The sequence below is a fragment of the Phocoena phocoena genome, chromosome 13 (genome assembly GCF_963924675.1).
Source record: "Phocoena phocoena chromosome 13, mPhoPho1.1, whole genome shotgun sequence".
Classification (NCBI taxonomy): domain Eukaryota; kingdom Metazoa; phylum Chordata; class Mammalia; order Artiodactyla; family Phocoenidae; genus Phocoena; species Phocoena phocoena.
In genome coordinates, this window is record NC_089231.1 from 78267872 (window position 1) to 78292631 (window position 24760).

Consider the following 24760-nt stretch of genomic DNA (forward strand, 5'->3'; position numbering starts at 1 on the left):
GAGAGGGTTAGTGTCATATTAGAAACAGGACGCCTCCATCATGCGGACCAGCAGCCTGCACATCCAATGTCCACGGAGGGTAGATGTGAGTCTCTTAGGGCACCCTGACAGAAGCTTGAGTTTTGTTCTTCTTTGTAAATCACAGGGAAACCAAATGTCTGTACCTATTACATCTCCCGAAGCTGAAAGCGATAAAGGACGACCACTTACAGTCAGTTGCGAGATGTATCTCCACTGAGGAATCGCCTTAAGGTGGGGTTTCCATGACAGAAGAGGAGGAGGCCGCCCAGCAGATGACTTTCCTGAGGCTCCCACTGTCCCACGGCTGAGAAGACCAGTCATTTCAACAGGGGCAGTGGAAACAAGAACAGAACCCTCCAGGACAACAAGGCAGAATTTCTGGTTAAAACGGTGCATGCACATAGGTAAACAAGCATATCCAAATACCACTAGGAAAAAACCTGAGAGCACATGGTGCCAGCTGCTAGAAAGTTGGCACAGGATGAGAAGGGAACAGCATCTGAGTTTCTAGACAATTTTAGATGTCAGGACACGGTGTTCAGGGCCCACTCTTGAAGATGCTGTTAAAACAAAACCAAGAACAAACCACTGCGAGAGAACATGCATGTTCTAAGAGACCAAACATTTTATCTGGGTGAAGGGTCGATCTCATTCTTGAAACTCAAGAACACAAGAAAACAACAAGAACAATCTCCTTGAATATACTCAACTATCAAGGAATTTTCCTATAGGAAACATGAGAATTTTCCCACTACTCTAAAGAAGTCCAATAAATAACTTTACAGTGAAGGGCCCGGGGAGAACACACACAGATGCCCACAGGTCCCCGAGCAGCCGCAGAGGAGAGGCGCTCAGAGTGCTGATGCCTTCACCAGGTCGCCCACAGTCTTGTCTTTCTTGAATGTAACCCGCTGGCTGGCATTTCCAACTGCTTTACGGAACAAGTCCATCTGGTAAGCCCGGGGGCGAGTGAGGCCAAAGAGCACAACACAAGAAGTGGTCAAGGTCAAGTCTTCTCCTGAAGACCAGAGAAGGGCTTCAGGCTACAAGTTCTTCAGCAGCGCATCCTCCCAGTGGGTTGAGTCTCCCTCACCGTCACGCGGGGAAGAGCTCGGGAGGGCTCTCTCCGTAGCAGTACTTTGCTATGGGATCCCTATAGGTGTTCTCATGCTGCACGCTCTGTTGGCAAAAGGGAAGAGAAGAGCGCCGTGAGAGAGAGCAGGACGGCGTCCGGCAGACGCTCCCTGCAGGAGCCCGGGTGAGTCCATCTCCAAATGTCACCAAAAGGGTCCAGGGTACTTTCTGGAGCAAACGCAGATGCTCAGCACAGAATGCCAATGAAGGGCATGAAAATGGACACAGTGTCACCACAGGACTGTTTATTTTATGCACACTAGTGAGTTTTTTTTTTAACAACCTAGCTGTGACTAGGATAACTTGAGACAAAAAATCTTCCTCAAAGTATTTTAAGTCAGATTAAGATCCAATGGGTGTTTTGCACCCGACCCCGTGCTTCAAAGGAATTCAGTTCCCGGCACTGAACCCTGCAGAGATGAAGGAGATGCACTTCAAATTGCTTTCGTCAAGTTTTAGGTACCTAAGGGCTGGTACACAAGCCGAATCCCACAGTACCACACAAGCTTCATCTGGCCAAGCAAAGTGTGATTTAGCACAGACAATCATCCATGGTGGCTAATTTTTCAGCAATTTGTTTTCATACAAGCAACTTGAGTTTTTGGCTAGTCTAGAATTCATTAATTAGCCTAAAACCAAGGCTAAACATCTAAATTGTAAGTATTAATCCAATTTACAGACATGCAGCCAAATCTTCTCTTTCTTGGGACACTTATAAAGGCAAATTGCCAACTGGTAAATTTCTCTTTACAATGAAAATGCAAAGTCTGAAATTTTAGCATCTTCACTCAAGTTTGGAAATAACTCCTGGGTTTTATCAGTTAAAGAAAGAAAATACTTGGCCTTTTCTAACATTTCTCAGAATGACAGTATGAATCAAAGTAAGTCATGGGTTCAGCCATCCTCCACATTTCCTTTAAAGCCCATTCAAATGGAAAGCTCTTCCAGCAAAACAAGGACATCAGGAATTTCTTCATGTTTCAAATGCTCATTATAATCCCTGAAACATTTACCCAGTGATGCTGAATGCTCTAAGAGCAGACCAGAGACATAAAGAGTGGCATAAAACCCAAAGGCAGACTACAGAAATCTGGCAAAGGGTACAAGAGCTCCAGAAAATGACAAATGAGTCATTCATCTCAGACGGAGCCAGGACAGTCTTGCAGACACCATGAATGGAAGCCAGAGGAAGAGCACCCGTATGACAAACACGTCTGGTGATTTTACAAAGAGAGCTCCAACAACCGCCCGATCACAAAGGCTGAGAGCAGAGGATGCGGAATGATGGAAAGGCAAAGACGTCAGACGCTTTCAGCAGCTGGTGCCGTGTTTAGTGCCCAAGAGCAAAGCATTTAATGACAACATGCTGAAAAGTACTGAGAGCTTGGCAACCTACAGATTTACCTGTGTATTTTTCAACACCCACCTGCCCCATCCCCTTGAATCCTAAAATAAACCACAACTTTGTCCCAGAATAAATGAGTACCCACTCTAAATGAGTGGTTGCTGGAAAGCCTTAAATTTCAAAGACGGAGGAGAGAACTTCTCTCAGGAATTGGACTATTAGGACTCCACCCAGACTTTAAAATAATTTTAAGCTTCCAGTTAAAATACAGACAAGCTAATCAGATAGGGAAGATGCAAGTCAGTCAGACCTTGATTTGATATAAATATTTTACATCCCTAACTTGTATAAATCTCATGTTCACATTCTAAATACAGTCAGCCCTCCATACCACGGGTTCAACATCCATGGATTCAACCAACCACGGGTCAAAAGTATTTGAAAAAACTCCAAGAAATTCCAAAAAGCAAAACATGGTATTTACATTGTATTAGTTATTGTAAGTAATCTAGAGATGATTTAAAGCATACGGGAGGATTTAAGTAGGTAATAGGCAAATATTATGCCATTTTATATGAACATTTAGGGATTTGGGGTCCTGGAACCAATCACCCTCGGATACCAAGGGATGATGTACTATCAATCCACCAAAGCTCCACACAACGTCGTTTAAATCTCTTCTCCATTATCACCCCACCAAAAGCCCCCAGTGCATATTTTCGAGTTTTCCTGCAGACCCTGACTCCCACCAGCAAATACCCCAGCTAGAGGCATCACAGCTTCTGACCTGGGATGAGGTCCTGCATTTAGCCAAACACAATTCAAAGTGATCTTCGACTGCCATGAAGAGGTTCTGGAATGCCACAGCTGCCCGGTTGAGGAAGCGCTCCAGGAGAAGTTGCTATGGAAACAAAAGTCAGTACCTGTAATAAATTTCAAACTCAGAAGTACAAGGTAACCTTGGAAATTTCTCCTAAACTAACAGACTGCTGATACGGGGAAGAAGAGGGGAAGGAGAGAGAGAGGGGAGCTCAAGTGAGCAGGAGGGCTGATGTTTTATTCTTTAGATATCTGATTAGGAATACAATGGCCCATTCTGCCAAAGAACCACTGGAGGAACTGGGAACCACCTCCTTTCCTTGTAGACAAAGGCTACCTCACAGCAGCCATTTCTGACACCGACAAGGTTCCCTTCTATTTCCAGAAGAATCTCACAAGAAGATTCTAATGCTCCTCGTGAAACGCAGGCAGAAAAAATAAAGGAGATGCAGCACAAGGAGCAACTCTCCATACCTTGTTGGGCTGCAGGCAGCAGGAGACACAGTACTCATAGGCGCTGCAGCAGCCATTGGACAAGCAGCCATCGCAGCAGTACTGCTTTGTGCCAGGGACGTTGACGTTACAGCAGCCATTTACCAGCAAATCTTTCCTCTCACAAACGTAACCTGAAAGTCAGAGACTAACCTGAGTATAAACCCAGCAGTCCCCCCACCTGCCCACCAGGGGCGATCACGAGGCAGCAATGAAAGTCCTGCATGCAAAGAACATAAAGATAGAGTCTGGAGTCAGGGGCACCCTAAGGACCACAGAAGCTGGAATCAGAGAGTGTCTAATCAGAGCTTGCTTCCTGCATGCAGCAGTTTACAGGAAACATGGACTCCCATCTTGTAAGTAGGCTATATATATCCTAATCTACCTAAAACTACCTTTTAGTCTGCTGTCACATATTTGATGCAATCATCACATCGCCTATGTTTTCCTGTGCTAACCTATGCAAGTCAATTTTTCATCTATGCCTGGGAAAAAATGTCATTATTTTTCAAAGAAAAATCTGAAAAGAGGAAAAAACCAAGGTTTTCACTCCTGAAAGTGAGATCCTTCTAGATTTAAAACAAACAAAAAACCTCCACATATACTTTTTACATTTAAATACCTTTTAAATACTTACCATTTATTTAGTAGTTTGAAGGATTTTTTTAAATAGTAGTCACACCTAACCTTTATAAACTGATTTAGGCTCCTTTTAAGTGTACATTGCAGGGATTCAACTACCCCTCAGAATTAGGGAATGAGAGTACTCTAATAACCAAGGAAGAAAAATCCTCCCAATTCCCTCCATTCATCATCTAAACACACCCCCTCCAACCTAGTTCATTCATTCATACTCAACTTTAAGAATCTCCTCACAAAAGCTAATTTATTGTTCATAGCTGCTAAATACACATTTCTCTATATCCTTCTGGGAGTGGGACAGAAAAATGTAAGAACAAGTCCATTAGGGACACCACGTGGTCCACGGGAAACTCCCAGGTGCAGGCCCAGGCCCACAGGTACACACACGGGCCCACGGGTGCACACAGGTGCAGAGCAGCTGTTCCTCACATCATTCCATTCTAAATGCTCCAGCTTCTTAATCCTCAGAGAATGAGACGTCGTGAAGCATGAGGTTGTTTTCAGAAACTACTCTGGAAAATGAAGTCTGTGCAAAAGCAGGAGGCACCATTAAAGTAAGAGTGGAAGGGACCAGAATGGCCCTCACGTCACACGGGGGAAACTGAGGCCTACGAGAACCAGATCGCTGCTGCTGTGGTTTTAACTATGCCTTCTGTCTTCTAAATTAAGACAGGATGATTCTAATGCCACATTAAATGTTTCTGGGATTCTTCCTAACTATTCTTACTCACTTCCTTCAGAAGGGTTATAAATTAAAAACCTGAATAAGCCAGCATGTTCCTCAAAATTCTACCCCAAATGATACAGAGCATCTTATCACATGATCTGTGTCAGAAAGATGTAAAACATTACACTTGTTGAAATGATCTTTCTGCCCTTTTCTCTTTTCCATGTTATAAGTGTTAGCATCTCAGGCCTTCTGTTTTTTCCCCAGTACAAACTGCAAGTATTTAGCTTTGAAACCAGGCGGGTCTTTCTAACTCCTGGTGAAAGTCCATCAAGATTTTTCCTTTTGCATCAGAAATGTACTCCTGCAAACATTATTTCCAATGAGGAGTCCTGTGAGATCACAACCTCAGAGTGTGCTGCTACTGACTGGGAAACCAACTTCTAACCTTTGAAAAGTTTGTAACTCTGCTGGTTGTCTTACTGAATAAGGTGTCACCCTGGCAACACTCGTGGGGGTGGCATCTGCTTGCTAAAAGGCAAAAATTCCTGCAAGTTTTCTTTATTACACTGCTTATCTCCTCTCCTGCATTCATGGAGGTAAAATAAAACCTATGGTTCTTGGATTTTTTTTGATTGGTTCTTGGAACTTAAGAAATCTGAGAGTCTTTGTCTCACCTGAATTAAGCAGAGGGAAATCATTCTTTTGCTAGCTATGACAAAAGAAAAGGACAAACTGTCATTCATAACTAATATTAAAGTCAAGTCATAAGATTTCACACTTTCTCACTAAGTACCATACAAACAAAAGCCTATAAGAAAAAAGCACTGAACTCCAAGTTCAGTCCTGGTCTTAGTCCTAGGTCTGCCCCTGACTGACTAGCTGGGTCATCTTATGGAAGTAATTTTCCTTCGCTAAACTTTACTGTTAAAACAAAGCAAAACAAATGTTACTTGCAATTTAATCTGCTTTTGCAATGTGATCTTAAAAACAGAGCTGGGCACTGTTGAGTCAGCAGTGCATTTTTGTGCAAAATTTTCCAGCTCTTCTAATCTAGGTGGGAGGTTTTCCTGATTCCTTCCTTCAATCCCAAATAATCTCATCTGCTCTGATTCCTTTGAGATCTTTTTGGAAAAGTTTTTTTTTTAAGTTATTTTGCTGGGGTTGCAAACTTTAAATATAGATATATAAAAAGCACTATAGTTTCATTTTGAAGATAGCACATGTCTTCATTTTGTTAGGCTCCATCAGGTATCGATGAAGATTCTAATTCAAGGTTACCTGTATCAATTTCAGTATTGTGACATTCATAACCCATTTGTTCTGAGACTCTCTAAGAGAGAGCCAATTTTACTCTTGCAAACTAACCAAATTATTGCAAACCACCAGGTGAAAAGGGAATAAACAATCTGTAAACCAATCGGGGAACTCTGACCACTGTTTGGATAGCTGACATTAAGGAAAAGTGGTACTCTCGGCGTGATAATGGTATCCCGTTTATGGTTTGTAAAAGAGCCCCTGCCACCTTGGGCAGGTTCCTGAACCGCTTGGTGCCTGTATCTTCAACTACAAAGTGAAGACAGAAACACCTACACCTCACAGGACTGCTACAACAATCAAATGAGATGTTATTCAAGGAGAGCTTTTAGCCCAGTGCCCAGCATGTAGTAAGGGCTAAATTAATGCAGGCAGAACATTACCAGGAGTCTCTCCTTGGGGGACTGGGCCAGTCTTAAGAGTGGTTAGAGCTCTAGCGGCTGTCTAATCCAAACGCCTCGCCAGCACAGGAATCGTCTTTCTTATACACTAAAACTCTGGGAGAAGGCACCAAAACAGACAGATTGTTTTTTTAATTGAGGTATCATTGATTTACAGTATTACATAAGTTTCAGGTGACAACTTAGTGATTCATAATTTTTAAGAGTTATACTCCATTTATAGTTATAAAATATTGGCTATATTCCCTGTGCTGTTTGATATACCTCAGTAGCTTATATTTTATACACAGTAGTTTGTACCTCTTAATCCCCTAGCCCTATCTTGCCACTATAAAAAGAAATTTTGCCATTCGCAACAACATGGATGGATTTGGAGGGTATTAGACTTAGTGCAGTAAGTCAGACAGAGGAAGACAAATACTTTGATGTTGTATGATATCACTTATACGTGGAACCTAAAAATAAAACTAGTGAATATAACAAAAAAGAAACAGACTGATGTTTTAATAGTAACAGTAAAACATTTTGGAAGTGTTTATAATTCACTTGAGATTATACAGTCAACAAGTGCATTCATTCTCTTCCTAAATGCCAACACTATGTGGATACGATTCACGTCACCAAGAAGGAAAACTGTTTATCTTGTAGAGTTCACCATCAAAATGAGAAAAAAACGACTGTTAAGATCTGAAAGTACTGGGGCTGGGAAGAGACTGGCAGGAAGTAGTCAAGGGGCTGACGCATGATAAAATGCTAAAACCGTAATTCTAACTCTGGAGAGTGTCTCTTATCAAACCAAGCTTCTCTGATGTTGAGGGGAACCTTGAATGATGAGTCAGATATAAAAGACAAAGACGTGAGAAGTGTTGGAAATGGGCAAGAGGGGGAAAGACAGCATATAAAATCCCTATTTAAAAACCTACGAATGGCCCAGGGACTGCAGGAGAGGAAGGGAGCCAGACTAACCAAGTTCATCCGTGATGAGGTGCTTCCCTTGAATGGAGTTCCGGCACTGGTTGCTGGGCCGACTGCTGTTGCCCAAGTTAAACTGCACTTTCCATGGGATGGGCTGATCGTGGTCGTGAATCTGGAGGAGATTCCGATCTCTCACTGCCCTCTCCTCCTACAAAGACACCATAAATGACAAGGTTAAAGTATCACTTCTTGCATTTTCACCAATTTTTTCATAGAAACTACAGTAATAGGAAAGAAACACTAAAAACAGCTTGCACAACAGGAATCTGCACTCCCCTGGTATGAGCAAAGTCTGAGCCAAAGTCATGAAAAAAAAAATGCAGGGCTTCCCTGGTGGCACCGTGGTTAAGAATCCACCCACCAAGACTTCCCTGGTGGCACAGTGGTTGAGAATCTGCCTGCCAATGCAGGGGACATGGGTTCGAGCCCTGGTCCGGGAAGATCCCATATGCTGCGGAGCAACTAAGCCCATGTGCCACAACTACTGAGTCTGCACTCTAGAGCCTGTGAGCCACAACTACTGAGCCTGCGTGCCACAACTACTGAAGCCCATGTGCCTAGAGCCCGTGCTCAGCAACAAGAGAAGCCACTGCAATGAGAAGCCCGCGCACCACAAGGAAGAGTAGCCCCCGCTCGCCGCAACTAGAGAAAGACCGCGCGCAGCAATGAAGACCCAATGCAGCCAAGAATAAATAAATGTATTTCTTTTAAAAAATGCAAAATAAACCTGCAGGAAGAAGTAATAAATTAGGGCTATGCTTCAAAACTGGCAGACTTACATAAATGCCCTTGGACTACGTGCATGTTATGAATGTGTACAAAAGCATTAATTTTGTCAAAAAAATTTGGAGGGAAAAGTTTTGAAATTTTTCTGATGGCAAATCATTTAAAATATTTTTTATATTAAAACAAATACATTGTGGAATAGAATGTAAAATCTGAATACACGTTTAAAATAGAAGAGGAAACTTCAAAGAAACTTTCCAACTGTCATTTCAGACAATACCTGGACAGGTCTAGGGCACAAGGTTACTTTCATTTGCAGTAAGGAGTTTAGTGGTAAACTAAGGGGAACGCTGAATTGGGAGGTTGATTTCAGGGGCAAGAAGACGCATGTCAACTTGCAAATTTCTTCTATGAAAAAATACTAAGTATGTGACCCTCAGAACATACCTTTCTTTATAAAAGACACCCATGCCAGTCAGCCCTTTACTGAGACATGCAAAGTGAGGAGTTGCTCTAGAGGCAAGAGTTTAGATCTTTTCTCCTAGCCCCCAAGGCACAGTCGGGCTTTCCAAATTGCCTTTGTTATACTCTTAAAGAAACTAAGTAAGATGCCCGAGTGCCAAAAAAACAAGCCATGCAAGAAAGAGCCATCTTCTCAGAGGATTCTTCAACCTATCACTGGAAAACAAAACAATGATAAGACTCCCTCTAAGAGGATTTTTATACATAATAGTTTAACCATTCTACCATTTTAATAGAGCTCTGTGGCTTTTGCCATTAAGAATGATCTGTCATGTGTCACTGTTTGAGAAAAAGGGACTAACCTTGAAAGTTGATGGCAAAGGTTATACTTTAAGACAATGGGAAAGAGCTATACAGTTACTAAGATATCTCTAGGAAAGCCATGTGGGAAGAGCTATTAATACTTAAGACATGCAAATCCACATCTACTTTGGCACAGCAAACACATGTTTGAGGCCTAGCCTCTGGAAAGTACAGATGTGTAAGGGTGCACTAGGATGTCTACTACAGCACCGTTTATGTGGTGGAAAAAACCTGGAACCCCAACCACAGAGAAATGAATGAATAAACACTGGATAGCCATAGCTATTACCTAAAAATTATGTGTGACTGATGTGTATTTATCTAGAGCAGGAGTCCTTAAACCTGACTTGCACATCAGATTATGTAAGGACTTCAAATTCTGATTCCTGAGCCCAACTCCAGACTGAGTAAAAAGCTCTATGGATGGGACCTGGGAATCAATATTTTTAAAGCACTCAGATAATTTTAATACAGAGGGCTGCAGATCCCTGGTGGATGTCCATAGTATATTAAGGAAAAAAACAAGTTACAAAATAATGTGCATATTATCACACATTGTATTATGATAACTGTATTAATACACACATATGGGTTTATAAGAGCTGAGATAAATGCATGCAAAGATACTACAAACCATTAACGTGGAAAGGACATAGGTGATTATTAACATTTTTCATCATCGTTGGAATAGTTTCATTTTTAATTTAAAATAAAATGATAAAAAATTATTAAAAACATGATGACCATTAACAACAGGAGACACTAAATGAGGAATCTACAGGAACTCTGTACTATCCTTGAAACTTTTCTGTAAATCCATAATTACTCCAAAATTAAAAGTTTATTTAAAAAAAAATGACTGCCAACATGAAAGACATAAATTGCCCACAATCCCATCACTTGAATAAAGCTGTATCTATTTCTGCATATTAACTTCTAGCCTTTGACCCCAGCATTTATACTACAAATTAGTATGCTTCGCATTCAGCTCCTCTTGACACTAATTGGATGGTAAACCATTCAAGTACCTACATTATCTTGATAATCACATTTTCAAGGCTATATAATAATCCATCACCTTGATGTGCTGTAATTTAGTAAAAACATCCTCTACAGATCAACGTTTAAGCCCACCCCAGGTGTCTGTTATCATAAATAGCACTGCAATAAAAATGTAGACCTTTTGCTTATTCTCTTGAGTAATTTGTGGTAGGAATTATTATTAGTACAGTCAATGCTAAATAGTGGCAAATATTGATAATTTCCCAAAAGTTATATATGCCATTTGTAACATTACCAGAATTTAAATAACAGTGTGCCACTCCACTATTGAATTTTTTTCCTTAATTTACTAAAGGTAAAACAGTCCTTCAAGGTGGCTTTCATTTCTATTCTGCCCCCTCTCTTTTGTTTCTTTTATAGGAAAGAACTGGCACCAGCAGGAACAGGATGGGTTATATCAATACAAAAACAACATCTGTATTCCTTGGTTGGGGCAAGAAAAGGACTTAAATGCAGAAGTCTTGAGAATATGGGAAAAATCATTTAGGTGCACAATGCTTAACCACCTGTAAGTTCATGAGTTCTGCTGGGACCATGTCAATTAACGGCATAATCAAGCTATGTGCAAACTAAAGTGCACTTGAAATGCTACCCTAGATAAATTAACAGCCATAAAGACTTAAGAAGCTGGTCAAAGTACAGTAAACTGGATCTCACAACAAGGTTGAAAGTGCTCTTGACATCACTCTCAAACTTTCCTGTTATTCCTTCTGAAAGAAAATGAAGAGTTCACGGACAAGGGCATCCCAGAAGGACCTCTTTCACATTACTGTGTTCCTGGTAAATAGGATGGCAATTCTCCCAGCACTTGTACTTGTTTTCAAACATGAATATTTAAGACCTTTCCAAAAGAACTGGTAAGAGTTGTACAACCAGAAAAGACCATACAAGAGATTGTGTAAGACATAATGGCAAATGTAATGAATTAGCACGTGATCGCTTTCCTGAAGGTCCAGTCTTGCAAGGGTGTGGTGAAGGGGCACTGAGTTGATTCCTTCATTGGATAGGTGGCTTTAAACCTTTCCGAAACTACCCTACTAGGCTGTCTCAATTTTAAGCACCCCCTCCCGTGTGTGTGTGTGTGTGTGTGTGTGTGTGTGTGTGTGTGTGTGTGTGTGTGTGTGTGTGTGTGTGTGTATTTTTTAATTCAAGATTCATTCAAAGGTATCAAGTTCTTACAATGTGTTAAAGATACAGAGACAAAGATAGGCAGGTTCTCTATTCTCAAAGAGCCTCCAGGGACTTCCCTGGTGGCGCATTGGTTAAGAATCCACCTGCCAATGCAGGAGACACGGGTTCGAGCCCTGGTCCGGGAAGATCCCACATACTGGTGGAACAACTAAGCCCATGTGCCACAACTACTGAGCCTGCACTCTAGAGTCCACAAGCCACAACTACTAAGCCCGCATGCCACAACTACTGAAGTCCATGCGCCTAGAGCCCGTGCTCTGCAGCAAAAGAAGTCACCGCACTGAGAAGCCGGCGCACCACAACAAAGAGTAGCCCCCGCTCACGTCAACTAGAGGAAGCCCACACGCAGCAACGAAGACCCAATGCAGCCATAAATAAATAAATAAAATTTAAAAAAAAAAAAAAAAGAGCATCCAGAATTTTCTTCATAAACTACAAGGCGCTAGAGAAATGTTTTTATTACTAATGTATATTACTTAACCTCTGATTTAAAAAGGGGTATTTTAATAACTGTCCTGTCTCTTTTTCGGGGGTTATCATTAGGGTCAAATGAGATGTGTCCCATGTAAGCAGTGAAGCACTTAAACATAAGGCACTGTCATTAAAAGAATCGCTTATGATTCTCAAAAGTAAAAGAAAAAAGGGGATAAAGGCCAGACGGAATCCCAATGTCTAATATTTGGGGAATAGCTAATAAATATAGCCTGATCATGGAAATTTTTAGTTATAAAAACTTACACCCAGAAAGAGCTTTTAAAGATGAGGAAAATGCATATATGTGAAGAAACAGTAGGCCCTAATTATATTTTTAAAATATGAAGAAAGAAAATATGCCCAAATATCATCAGTAAATCCCTCTGTTTGGTGAGATTAAAGATAATTGCTTTCCTCCTCTACCCTGTGCAGCACTTTACAGACTCTGACAGGTATATGTACCTTGGTGATACGGTGAAAAACAGAGCAGAAAAACAGATTAGCAACTCTCTCTTATGATTTATTACACTTTATATAGTGTCTAACTTGAAACCAATTTACCTACTTAATCACTTTAAAGCTAAAGATATTCATATATTTTCAAGGAGTTATGCAAATAGCCCTGACACTGTCTGGAACTGCACCACTTTAACAACTATGAGAACAGTTATTTACATGAGAGGACCTCTAAGGACCCTTCTGACTCCAAGACGGATTTCTCTAATCTCAGCTCAAATGCCCCACAGAGTTAGGCCCACCTTGCCGCTCTATCACAGTACCTTGTTTTGTATTCTTTGTATCACAAATTATTATCTGAAATAATTCTGCTCATTTGCCATTTCTACCCCTCACCCCCTACAGAACATAGGCTCTGCGAGAGTAAGACTGTATCTGCTTTGCCCCTCACTGTACCTCCATCATCTAGCAGACAGTGCCTGGTGCAGCTGGTGTTCACTAAACATTTGTTAAATCAATGTGCCCAAGTCACCTAGCACCCAGTCCTCACCCCAATGGCATCCCCACCAAGGTCACTAATTTCTCCTGTGCTCCCATCCCTACAATTTAAACTATCCCCCAAAGCATTAATTAACATGAAAATCAAGACAGGAATTCAAAGCTGTAGAGAATAATCAACTATTCTCTAGGCAAAAAGTGGCCACATCTGCTCCACAAGTTCACAGTCTCACTGAAGCAGAGCTAAGGATCATATGAAAAACTCCAAAGCTTTCGAGTTTTTCACAGCCTCTTCTCAATTAATTCTAACCACACCCACCCCACCTTCCCGTCCAATAGACAGGCAGCTGTGCTACAGCACAGCTCCTTACAGATGGAGCCTGAGGCTAGGCAAAATGCAGCAGACTCCCTCAAGCCACACAGCTCAGGAGTGCTGGAAGACCGAAACTGCAGCAGAGAATAGAGCAGAGGAGCAAACTCACAGGCACGCAGGAGGGGCATCAGTCAGAATAGGCTCCAAGGATCCTTTACAGTTTTAAAAATTATTGAGGACTTCAGTATGTGAGTTAATGAGGGTTATGGCTACTGATATTTATCATACTGGAAATTAAAACCAATTCTTAAAACATTTAAATAAGTTATTTATTCGTTTAAAAATAACAATCATGAGGTCTTCCCTTGTGGCCCAGTGGTTGAGAGTCAGCCTGCCGATGCAAGGGACATGGGTTCGTGCCCCAGTCCGGGAAGATCCCACATGCCGCGGAGCGGCTGGGCCCGTGAGCCATGGCCGCTGAGCCTGCACGTCCGGAGCCTGTGCTCCGCAACAGGAGAGGCCGTAACAGTGAGAGAGGCCCGCGTACCGCAAAAAATAATAATAAATAACAATAATGAGCCCATTACATGTCAACAGTTTTTCATGTGTGTGGAGGGAAAAATGTTTTTCAAAACAAAAAAATATACTTGGTGAGATGAGAAAATGTCTTTACATTTCTGCAAATGTTTTTAATGTCTGGCTTGACGTAAAACAGCTGGATTCTCACAACTGCCTCTAAATCCAATTTATTGCAATACATTGTTCAGGTTGAAGCTTATGAAGAAAACCTACCTCACACAAATGTGCAGTTGGAAATAGGAGTATTTTAGTGGCTCTTCCAGATAATTATGGATAATCTTCTTTGATACTACTTCAAAACTTGACAAGTATAGTTTCTTAAAAGTTCACTGCAAATGGTGCAGCCACTTTGGAAAACAGCCTGGCAGTTCTTCAAAAAGTTAAACACAGAGTTACCAAGTGACCCATAAATTCCACTCCTAGGACAATACTCAAGAGAACTGAAAACATATTTCCAAACAAAACCTTGTACACCAATGTCCATGGCAGCCCTAGTCATAATAGCCAAAAGGCAGATACAAGCCAAGCCTCCATCAAACGATGATGGCTAAACAAAACATGTTAGATGCCTACAACGGCATATTATTCAGACATAAAAATGAAGTACTAACACATGCTACAACATGGATGAGACTTGAAGACTGGCTTTTAACTGAAAGAAGACAGACAAAGAAGACCACATACTGTATGTTTCCATTTATATGAAATGTCCAGAATACGTAAATCCATGGAGACAGAAAGTTGACTAGTGGTTGCCAGGGGCTTGATGGGCAGGGATAGAGAGGTTATAGCTAATGCGTTTCTTAGGCAGTGGGGGGAATGAGATCCAGAAATATCTGCAAAACAAAACTGTCGCTGAAAGTTTCAGGGGATTCACGATCACCCCCCCCCCACACACACACACACACACACATACACACACCCCTAGGACTGTAGTCACAGATCACAAGTTTAAAAAAAAAAAAAGACACACGGGGAAAAATAAAAAAAGAACAAGGTACACCAGAATACCTAAAAGGCATTTGTAGGAGGAATTCCCTGGTGGTCCAGTGGTTAGGACTCTGCACTTTCACTGCTGAGGGTCCGGGTTCGATCCCTGGTCAGGGAACTAAGACCCCACAAGCCCCGCGATGCAGCCAAAAAAAAAGTGGTTGTAGGGAAAGTCACAGTGTAGACAGCATCCGAGTCAGACAGGAAAAATTAGTAGGAGTGTGCCAAGCTGGGAAGAAAGGAAGAGTCACCCCAATTAAAAAGATGTGATTGTTTGTTCAACCAATATTTGAATACCCATGAAGTGCCTGGTACTATTCTAGGGACTGAGATTCTATGAACAACACAGACAAGGTCCCTGGTGTCCAAAAAAATTACGTTCTAGAAGGGAGAGTGAGGGAAGACAGATAAACAAGTAAGTGATCCAGAAATGCTCAGTAAGTGATGCTTACCGCAGAGAAAATAAAGCAGGACTATGGGCAAGGAACTGACATCACTGAGATTGTGTCACCTGGTGTGACCTGGAGCAGTAATAGTTAGCCTCACCTGAACTGACAAAAAAAAAAAAAAAAAACACTCACAATGCAGAGATCCTGGAACGGGCATCTGGAGTTTTAGCTGAGTGCAACAGGAACCCAAAGAAGAACTATACACAAGGGAGTGCTGGGATTTTTTTTTTCTTTTCAGATTATCACTCCTCCTGCTGGTTAGAGAATAGACTGTAGGATAAGAAAGGAAGCAGGGCTTCCCCGGTGGCGCAGTGGTTGAGAGTCCGCCTGCCGATGCAGGGGACGGGGGTTCGTGCCCCAGTCCGGGAAGATCCCACATGCCGCGGAGCGGCTGGGCCCGTGAGCCATGGCCGCTGAGCCTGCACGTCCGGAGTCTGTGCCCCGCAGCGGGAAAGGCCACAACGGGGAGAGGCCCGCGTACTGCAAAAAAAAAAAGAAAGAAAGGAAGCAGAGACCTGTTGGTGGGCTACTACAGCAGTCCAGGCAGGGAAAAGCAGAAGGTATCCGTGGCTGGGGAATGGTAGTGCCACTCAGTGAGGCTGGGAAGACTGGAGAGGAAGTGGTGGTGGAGAATCAGGAGTTCTGTTTTGGCCAAGTATGAGAAGCCGACAACGCACGCAAAAAGGGACGTCAAGCAAGCAACGCGATAGAAGAACCTTGGGGTTTCTGGATAGGTCAAGGCTGGAGTTAGAAACAGCAACAGCATACAGCTGGTATTTAAACCAATGGTGCTAGAGATGAGCTGGGTCAGCTGGGAGGAAGGTAGAGGGCTGAGTCCGGGGTCACTACAGCACCCACCTGACAGGGAAGGAACAACACGTGGCCATGAGCAGGTGTCTGCGAAGTTGTGAAAACACAAGTGCAAGCACTTAGTCTGCATGAATGTCACCGACGCATCCCAGTCACCAGAAGAGGCTTACAACACTCAGCCTCTCTGTTAGCCTGAGGTTGAGAGGTGGGCTACAGTCCCCTAACTTTTAGGAGTTTTACAATCTCCTAAAACTAAGGTGACCATATCACTTAGTATTTCTTTTCTATTCACTGACAACTTTTATACGAATATGACCCTTGAGAATGAAAAGGGGAGCTTTTCTAACTGCATCAGCGCAAGAGTATAAACCAGGGTTGTCCCGGGTACACCCTGGCATATGCTCACCCTTTCTAAAAACCTAAACGCCTGAACTGGACTTCTAAACGAAGGGACAGTGCTCTAGGTAACATTTCCCACCAAAGCATCCTGCCTTTTCTCCCACAGATTCGCACAGAAAAGAAAAACTAAGCGGATGGGGAGGTGAAAAAAAATTCCACTCAATCACGTTATGCACAGAAAGAGCACCTCGTGGGTCCTGAGACGTCTCCCTGCCGGACAACCGAGCCCCTAAATTAAATGAAAACCAGGCACACCAGCGCTGGCTTCGTAGCTCAGCTGGGCATCTTACTGGCCCAGGCACCTCCACCTTTCCCAGTCTCGAGTTACCCTGCTGGAACCCGGGGACACCGCCCCCCAGAACGGCCGCGAGGAGAAGGGAGAAATGCTCGCCCCTGCTCAGCACTCGGCCTGGCAGGTAGGAGGTAAGGAGACGGCCCTCAGGGTGATAACAAGCACAGCGTAAGGGCCCACAGCACCGGGTTCGAGTCCCAGCTCTGCCCCTGGCCTACCAACGAAATGGGCGGGTCCCTTCGCCCGTCCTCAGCCCCGGGACACGAACGCCCACCTCTCCGGAGGCGGCCCGGCGCACCGGACACTCGGGCAGCGCGGCTGCAGAGGCAGCTTCCCTCACCCGGGGAGGGAGGGCGGCCACTGACCTGCTTGAAGGTGCTGGTGAGGAAGTAGACGAGCGAGAGCCCGAAGACCAGGGCGAGCACCCACCTCTTCCGCAGGAGCCGCCGCCACACCATGGCCGCCAGGTTCACCATCCCGGCGCGGAGCGGGACAGGCCCGGGGCCCGGGCGGCATGGCCCCTACGCGGCCGGCAGCCCCATGGCTCGCAGCGGGCGCCGGCCCCGCGGCCCTCAGCCCAGCCAGCTCCCGTCAGCCACCCCGCGCCTCCCCACGTGACCTCGCCCCACACACCGCCTGCACACCTCGTGCGTCACCCGCCCGCCTCGCTCGGCCTCCTCCTCATTGGTCCCTGCATAGCGGCGGCTTCCTATTGGCTGAATTCCGGGAAGGGGGCGGGCAATCGTGTGCGTGCGGCCGGTGGAGTTGTTGCCCGGGTCTCGGCGCCGGGCGCCGCGACCTGAGAAAGAACCTGGGGAGAGGCCGGAAGCACTCAGAAGTCAGGTGCTCCCCGGGCCGAGCGAGTGATTGGCTTGGAAGCACGAGAATGATGCCACTGAGATTGCCGAATCGTCTGGGCAGGTAAAAAGATAACGTTATTTTTTTTCCCCCAGGTATGGTCAGCGTAATCTCCTGCCCTTTCAGTCCTGGGGCGTTTCGCGGTAAACTTTGGTTGCAGGAATGAAAAACGCTTGCAGCATTGTATACGGAGCGCACCTGCCTGCTTCCAGTGCAAGTGATGCAGGAGATGCTCTCTTGCGTGCATTTCGGTGCAGTCATATAACGGCTCGGGGGTGCAACCTAAAACCTCTCATACATTGAAAACTCTGGTGAAATCCTCCTTAGGGATGGAGCGCGATGTATGGAGCAGAGGGTAAAAAGGCATTTCATTCAGTCATTCAGATGCATCCCACGTGCAAACGTTTTATTACAGAATTCGATGTTGGAATAATTATGTACGGCCTGCTGCCAACACAGGACCTGAAGCCCCCTCGAAAGCAAGCATCTGAAAGTGAAATCTTGGTTATTTTATTTAGGGGGCTGTGTCAAATTTATGGATGGAAACTTGAGATTCTGTATTTTATTTTCTCCAGGGATTTTCTGGTGATGAGGAATCATTGCGGGGGGAGGGGGCATTAAGGTGAGATTGCAAGTTCTTGAAACAGATTTAGGGGATGAGCTTTCCTTCATGTATGAAGATGGTGCTACTGACCCATCTTTTGGCTGATTTTCCAAATGAGAAAGGAGGCTTAGCTGGTGGGTTGTCTCGCTCATCAGTGGCCCTGGTAATACCAGTGCTGTCCCCTGAAGAAGACTGGTCAGGATCAGGAAGTCACTCAACAACCCGTATGGCACCCTGAACTAAGAGCGCCATCTTTGGTCCTGCTACAAAAACAAATATTCAAGGAAACTAAACCAACTCATGAAAAGTCTCTGGCCTTTATTTCTTCTCTAGAGTGAGAGGTCAGGGAGGGAACAAGGGACGTAGAAAAAGGTAAGTGAGAGACCCATTGATGTTTTGTTCATTGAGTAAATACTTGTTGAGTGCTACTCTGTGCCAGGCAGCGTTCTAGATGTGGAAGCAGAAGGGCAAACCAGACAGGCCGATCGTGTCTTTTGTGGCATTCGCATTCTAATGGAGGACAGGCCATAAATGAATAGGCAAATATGTAAATAAATGATAAGTGCTATGAAGAAGGTAAAACGGGGCAATGTATGTTGGGTCAGGAGGGTGAGAGGAGAAGGCCTCTGGAAGGAGGTGACATTTGTCCTGAGGGAGCTAGCCAGAAGGAAAAGCATTCTAGGGAGAGGGAACAGCAAGTATAAAGGCCCGGAGGCAGGGACAAGCTGGCACGTTTGAAAAACGAAAAGGCCAGTGTGGTTGGAGGAGAGTGGAGGCAAATGAGGTTAGGAACAGGTGAGGCCTGCAGGCCAGGAACAGAGCTTGAATTTTATTCTGATTGCAGTGGGTAGCCTGCGGAGGGCCTTAAACATATTTTCTGTATTCCCCAATCACGACTCAGAGTTTGACAATAGGACAAGATATTAATACATTCAGATCATAACGGTCCTCAGGAGTCCCAACAAGGTATCAATGGAAGGCTAACAAGGGACAAGGAGGCAACAGAACCATCTGCTTATAACTACCCATGAAGCCCTAAGACTTATTCTCAGGTTCAAGGCATCCCATGGACTATTCACTTAAGTGTTCTATTCCATCCAGGGTTTGGAGCCTCTGATAAGCTCCTGTGACCCGTGCATCCCTTTGGAGAGGAAGAAGAGGGAGAGGCCTGCTTTCTCTGGAATCCAGTGGTCACATCCCCACCTGAATGCCCACCTCAGGTGTCGTCAACATGGAGTTCTGAAGTCCCTGTGGTTCCTCACAGTGAACCAGGTGACGTGTCTCCATGAGAATTCAGATCTTCGTTACCACTGTATTAAATGTGAGGGCTGGAAGGAAGCTTTGGGTTCGGACACTTCACCCCTCTCCCATTTAACCTATGGGGAGTCTGAGGCCACAGAGAGGTTACCAATTTGTCCAGGGTCACACAGCAAATTAGGGGTGGCATCAGTCCAGGATCCATGTTTCCTAACTGTCTGCAGCTCACTTGACCTCCTCCAGCACCTCTTTGCTTTACAGTTCACTTCTTTTTCCTCTGACATGAGAACTTCCTCCACCTCCGGTCTCATCCTTCTCATCCATGAAATGGGCTGATGACACTTTCTTCATGGGACAGGGTGTTGATTTGAGGGTTGAATGGCATAACAGACTGAAACACAGTTTGCAAAATGTCAGAGAGCTCTAGGGAAGTAAGATACAAGTAGTACTTGTTTATGGTTACCATGGTGATCTGACAGGCACTGAGAATATTGGGAGACTCTGGCTCATGCATGTGTTGACTTTTAGGTCTTAAGGAAAATGCAGAGACGCCACAGCAGCAACACGGATAACGTTCCACCTGAAAGGTAGGCATCCCCTCATTCCATCTGAGGCTCTGAGCTTCAGGTGGTCAAGGGCAACCCAAAACTGGATGGAGTAATACCTGCCCCTCAGGGCTCCTCGTTGGAAGAGCAGAGGAGATCTGATTGGACACTGCTTTGCACGGCAATGGCCTCATATCCTCAACACGTGACAGCTTGCTGTTGCTCTTATGGTAATTCTCAAAGCCTGTGCAAACAGTGATCCACTTGACTCATTGTATCAGTGGTTGTACCCAGGGGATTTTAATTTATAGAGGTGTCTGAGTGGCAACATGGAGAGGCGGATGACATTGAAAGAAGATTTTTATTACTTGCATTTTCCAAGATAAGGAGGCATGTCACCCTATGCAGGGCCACATGGGGAAGCACCGGGGTTAGCCAGGAGGCAGAAAGGAGCAAAGGGAAAGCATAGGTCACAGCTTTTATTGTGTTTTCCACACACAGTAAGGCAGGGGAGGGGAAACAACTTAGGATTGACTAGTTTGAATAATGTTGGTGGACTCTAGGCTGTAGGAGTGGTCTCTAGTTGTCTGTACCTGGCCCTGAGTGATTTGGGGCAGAGGAAATGTTGACTGAGAATGGGAACTAGATAAAGGAGGTGGTTGGGGATGTGAGCTCTGGATCACAGGGGAGTTGTAAACAACTTTGGCCATTAGTTTGACCCTATAATGTGCAGATGCCAAATAGACAAGTACAGAATCTAAGAAAATGCAGTTAAAACACTAATAAGCTAGAACTTCCATCTACTTAAGCCAAAGAGAGTACAGACCATGGGGACCTGTTCTCAGGTTGTGACAGTCTCCCAGCCACAACCCCCTCACCATGCTGGACCGTACATCCAAGGAACAGGCAGCCAAGCTTTTCCCCCCTTGCAGCCCATTTCAAGTCCCGTGCAATTCTTGAGATTGGCCACACAATCACGAAGTACCCACCAGTCCAGTATTGAGTTTTCCATCAAGCCTGCCTGTTCTGCAGGGAAGGGCACTGGCCTTAAGTCAGACAACCCTTGGCCAAAATCCCAGCTCAGCCACTTCCCCCTTTGCTGCCTTTGGCAAGCACTTTCACCTCTAGGCCTCAGTTTCCCCATCTATAAATGGCAGATAGCAAAACTCAGGTTTGCTTATGAATGAGTGAAGATGCACAAACACGGAACCCAGCATCTAATAAGCATGGCTGTTGGAGCTTTTCCAGCTTCTGAAGACAGAATTACTCTTTGCTCTCAAATGAACGGTGAGGTCTTTGAGGACAGAGACCATGCTGGAGAAATAATGGCCACTGTGTATTGTGTGCTTATTTGTGTCACCCTCACATTAGCCTGTGGACGTGAGGACTGTTTTTATCACCATTTTATCGATGAGGAAACTGGGGCTCAGAGAGGGTAAGTTACCTGAAGTCACAAAGCCAGGAAGTGGCAGGACTGAGATTCAGGCCCTGGTCCATTTGACCCCTGCAAAGTCTGTGCTTTGAGATACCACATTTCATCTGCCTCCTATCTGGGTGGATTCACTCTTCTCCCGGGCTACCTCACGTTCTAGCCTTTAAGTGGTTAAGTTGGAAGCTCAGCCTCTGCCCCTCAAGGAATATTCTTTCCCATTTAGGCCCAGAGAAGAGAGGCCAGCTATAAAAAGGTCCTTGGTGGGTTGAGTCTTCCCTGGTTGTTGTACTGGAGGCCCCCTGAGCCCAGTGGACTCAGAGTGCTGGCAAGCTCAAGGCAGACAGGAGGCTTTCCAGGTCCCTGTGGGACGGTGGGGGAGAGAGGGCGGCCACTGTGGGCACCTTCCAGGACTCCTGCTTTCTGAGCTCAGCTTCTTGAAGTGCAGAAAAAGCTCAAGTCCCCTTGACGATCATAGCCATGGTGTTAGTTGTTGTTATCATTATTAATACTATCTTTATCATTATCCCAAACCCAAGAGAATAGGACCACTCCTTTCCTGGGCTTTTGGAGCCAGGAGGGATGGGCCATGGGTGGTAGGGGGGTGGGTAACCATCTTCAAGTTCCCTCCCTTGCTTGGGTGTAAACCTGGTGGTTTATGATAACTTACCCCCAGCTCAAGTTTGTAAGGCCAGCGAAGCCAACCCCAAGATTTCTCCAGACCGGCATCTCCCCTGCTGGGTTTCACAGGTATTCCACAAGATTGAATAGGTTTTCCATGGAAGAAAATAATCCCATGGTCAAATAAGTTTGGGAAACACTAGGTTTAACAAAGTTAATTTTTTCAGTTGCAGGCCTTCTCAGAGCCTTTAGTATGCTTATTCATTCACTCTTTCAAATAATATTGATCATGTTCTGTGCGTGAGGTGCATTGTGCTGGGTAGTGGTAATCCAGTGGGGAGCAAACAGTCATGGTCTTTGACCTTATGGAGCAGGGCCCAGTCTCAAGTGCCATTCTCAGTGCTGACTGCATGTTAGAATCACCCAGAAGGCTCTGAAGAAATAGGGGTGCTGAGGCCCAACCCCAAAGATTTTGATTCAGTTGGTCAACATTGGGTCCAGGGCACTGTATTTTTCAAAAGCTTCCTCGAGTTATTATAATGTACACCCAGGGTTGAGAGTCACAGGTAAGGAGTAAAACAATAAATATGATCAGTCATGTGCAGGGGAAGGTAGAGTGCAGTGAGGACAAAGAGCAAGGAGACTGTTGTTGTCCAGGAGGTAGGCAAGGCTCCACCAAGCAAGAGAGATTTTTAGCCAGAATCTGAGGGATGAGCGTAAGTTACCTAGGTGGGACAGGGTGGGGCAGGGGGACAGCCCATGAAGGGGATGGCCTGGGCAAAGGCCCTGGAAGCCCTTGGGCAGTAAGAAACGGGCACATGGTGAGATTGGAGTTCAGGGCAAGATAATCCAAGATATCTGGCAAGTTCATCTCTCTAAGCCTCAGTTTCTTTATCTGTAAAATGGAAATGATATTAGTCCCTATCTTTAGGGTTTATCTGAGACTGCAGGAAGGAGTTTAGAATGGGAAGCCCTTTTAGTGGGTTAGTGAAATAATCAAATACATGTTTTTTTTTGTTTTTTTTTTTAATGCACCCTTGTCTCTGAGTGGAGAATAGATTACATAAGATCAAGTGTGAAAGCAGTGTAAAACCTCCCCTGCAGCCTCCCTCTGGGGCCATTTTGTGCCTGGATGGTAACTAGCATACTTTTTAAATTATTATTATTAATTTATTTATTTATGGCTGCATTGCATCGTCGTTGCTGCGTGCAGGGTTTCCTTAGGTGTGGAGAGCAGGGGCTACTCTTTGTTGCAGTGTGCGGGCTTCTCATTGCGGTGGCTTCTCGTTGTGGAGCACGGGCTCTAGGCGCACAGGCTTCAGTAGTTGTGGCACGCAGGCTTCATTCAGTAGTTGTGGCTCGCGGGCTCTAGAGCGCAGGCTCAGTAGTTGTGGCACGTGGGCTTAGTTGCTCTGCGGCATGTGGGATCTTCCCGGACCAGGGCTCAAACCCGTGTCCCCTGCATTGGCAGGCAGATTCTAAACCACTGCACCACCAGAGAAGCCCGATAACTAGCATACTTTTATTAAGCACCTGGGTTGTATGCCCTGGGTTGTGGGGTCCACAGGATGAGTGGAACTCAGCACTCACTTTCAGTAAACTCAGGATGTATTTAGAGTACCATAGGGATCTGTGGAGGTTCCTTGGGAACCCTACTCTGGGGTGAGATAAGGAGGGGAGGGTGGCTCTTTGCCCCTCCCACTGACACAGCACATTGAGCTAATCAGTTCCACCTGTTGTGTAGACTGATTGCATTCGAAAAGGACAAGCCCAAGAGAAGACACATGACATCCAGAACTCTGGGGCATGGTGTTCATGGGAAAGGGCACCCAGTTTGGGGCTCACCATTCTCGGAAGGGTAACTCTAGGCTCTCTGCTCCTCCAGCAATGGCTCTGAAAGAGCATCAGCGTCCTTTACCTGATTCCAGTACAACAGGCCTGTGCTTGGAACTAGAAATGGCAGTTAGCCCTGGAGGTTTTCCATAGGGATTAGAGATAATAGTTCCCACTTACTAAGTGCCAGGTACACTGAAAGGGGTATTCTAAATTTGATCCCCAGGAATTCTATGCATGAATGGTGTTTATGCCCATTTTCCAGGTGAGAAAACTGAGTGTAGGATTGTTAAGACCCCTGGGAAGGGTGGAGCTAGGGTTCATATGTGGGCTTCTCCAATTAAATCTTCTTCCCATTACTTTCTGCTGCCCTCCAAATACCAGTTGTGACCAAGGTGGATCCTCTTGGGAACTGGGAATCATTGAACTTGGAGATTACAGAACCAGGGGTACCTGAGCTTCTGAGGTTATTCTAGAATCAGAGGACTCTGTGCTCCCTTTTCAGTAAAGTATAGTGGTTAAGAAAGCAGGCTCCAGAGGTAGCCTTGCTGGGTTTGACTCTTCCCTGTTCCATACCTTACCAGCTGTGTGATCCTGGACAAGTTGCTTTGTTCTGTGCCTCAGTTTCTTGATCTGTAAGATGGTATTATTAGTACCTAGTTCACAGGGTTGATAGGAAGATTTAATGAGTTAATTAATGGAAAGCACTTAGAAAAGTATCTGGCACATAGTAAAA

The 24760-nt window shown here is 44.7% G+C and overlaps 2 protein-coding genes and 1 non-coding gene across 5 annotated transcripts in view; 2 read left to right on the forward strand and 1 right to left on the reverse strand.

Moving 5' to 3' along the window:
• Positions 1–212: 212 nt before the first annotated feature.
• SPRING1 (SREBF pathway regulator in golgi 1) lies at positions 213–17496 on the reverse strand. 3 transcript variants are annotated; one of them, XM_065890123.1, is made up of 5 exons: positions 17243–17496; positions 7805–7961; positions 3794–3945; positions 3288–3401; positions 213–1200 (listed from the first exon to the last, which is right to left on the reverse strand). In XM_065890123.1, exons 1-5 carry the CDS (start codon positions 17351–17353, stop codon positions 1117–1119), a joined length of 618 nt encoding a protein of 205 aa, XP_065746195.1. In that variant the 5' UTR covers positions 17354–17496; the 3' UTR covers positions 213–1116. The 3 variants fall into 3 exon arrangements, with proteins under 3 accessions (XP_065746195.1, XP_065746196.1, XP_065746197.1); XM_065890124.1 differs by lacking the exons at positions 3794–3945; positions 7805–7961 and having other exon boundaries at positions 1117–1200; positions 17243–17353; XM_065890125.1 differs by lacking the exons at positions 3288–3401; positions 3794–3945; positions 7805–7961 and having other exon boundaries at positions 1117–1200; positions 17243–17353.
• On the forward strand, positions 14973–15045 carry TRNAE-UUC (transfer RNA glutamic acid (anticodon UUC)). The gene has a single exon. It is a non-coding gene; the product is annotated as a tRNA-Glu (tRNA).
• A 1432-nt stretch (positions 17497–18928) lies between the features above and the next one.
• RNFT2 (ring finger protein, transmembrane 2) overlaps positions 18929–24760 on the forward strand; it is a 58573-nt gene continuing 52741 nt past the window's right edge. The window contains exons 1-3 of the mRNA XM_065889526.1: positions 18929–18948; positions 19560–19611; positions 20125–20183. Coding sequence (XP_065745598.1) covers positions 18929–18948; positions 19560–19611; positions 20125–20183 — 131 coding nt within the window. The remainder of the gene's footprint in view (positions 18949–19559; positions 19612–20124; positions 20184–24760) is intronic.

Bases quoted from the DNA above. Each gene is read 5' to 3' on its own strand.
- SPRING1 (XM_065890123.1), bottom strand. From the start codon at position 17,353: ATGGTGAACCTGGCGGCCATGGTGTGGCGGCGGCTCCTGCGGAAGAGG. The intron at 7,962-17,242 runs GTCAGTGGCCGC...GTGTCTTTGTAG, and splicing joins TCACCAGCACCTTCAAGCAG to GAGGAGAGGGCAGTGAGAGA. The intron at 1,201-3,287 runs GTCAGAAGCTGT...TTTTGCCAACAG, and splicing joins AATGCAGGACCTCATCCCAG to AGCGTGCAGCATGAGAACAC.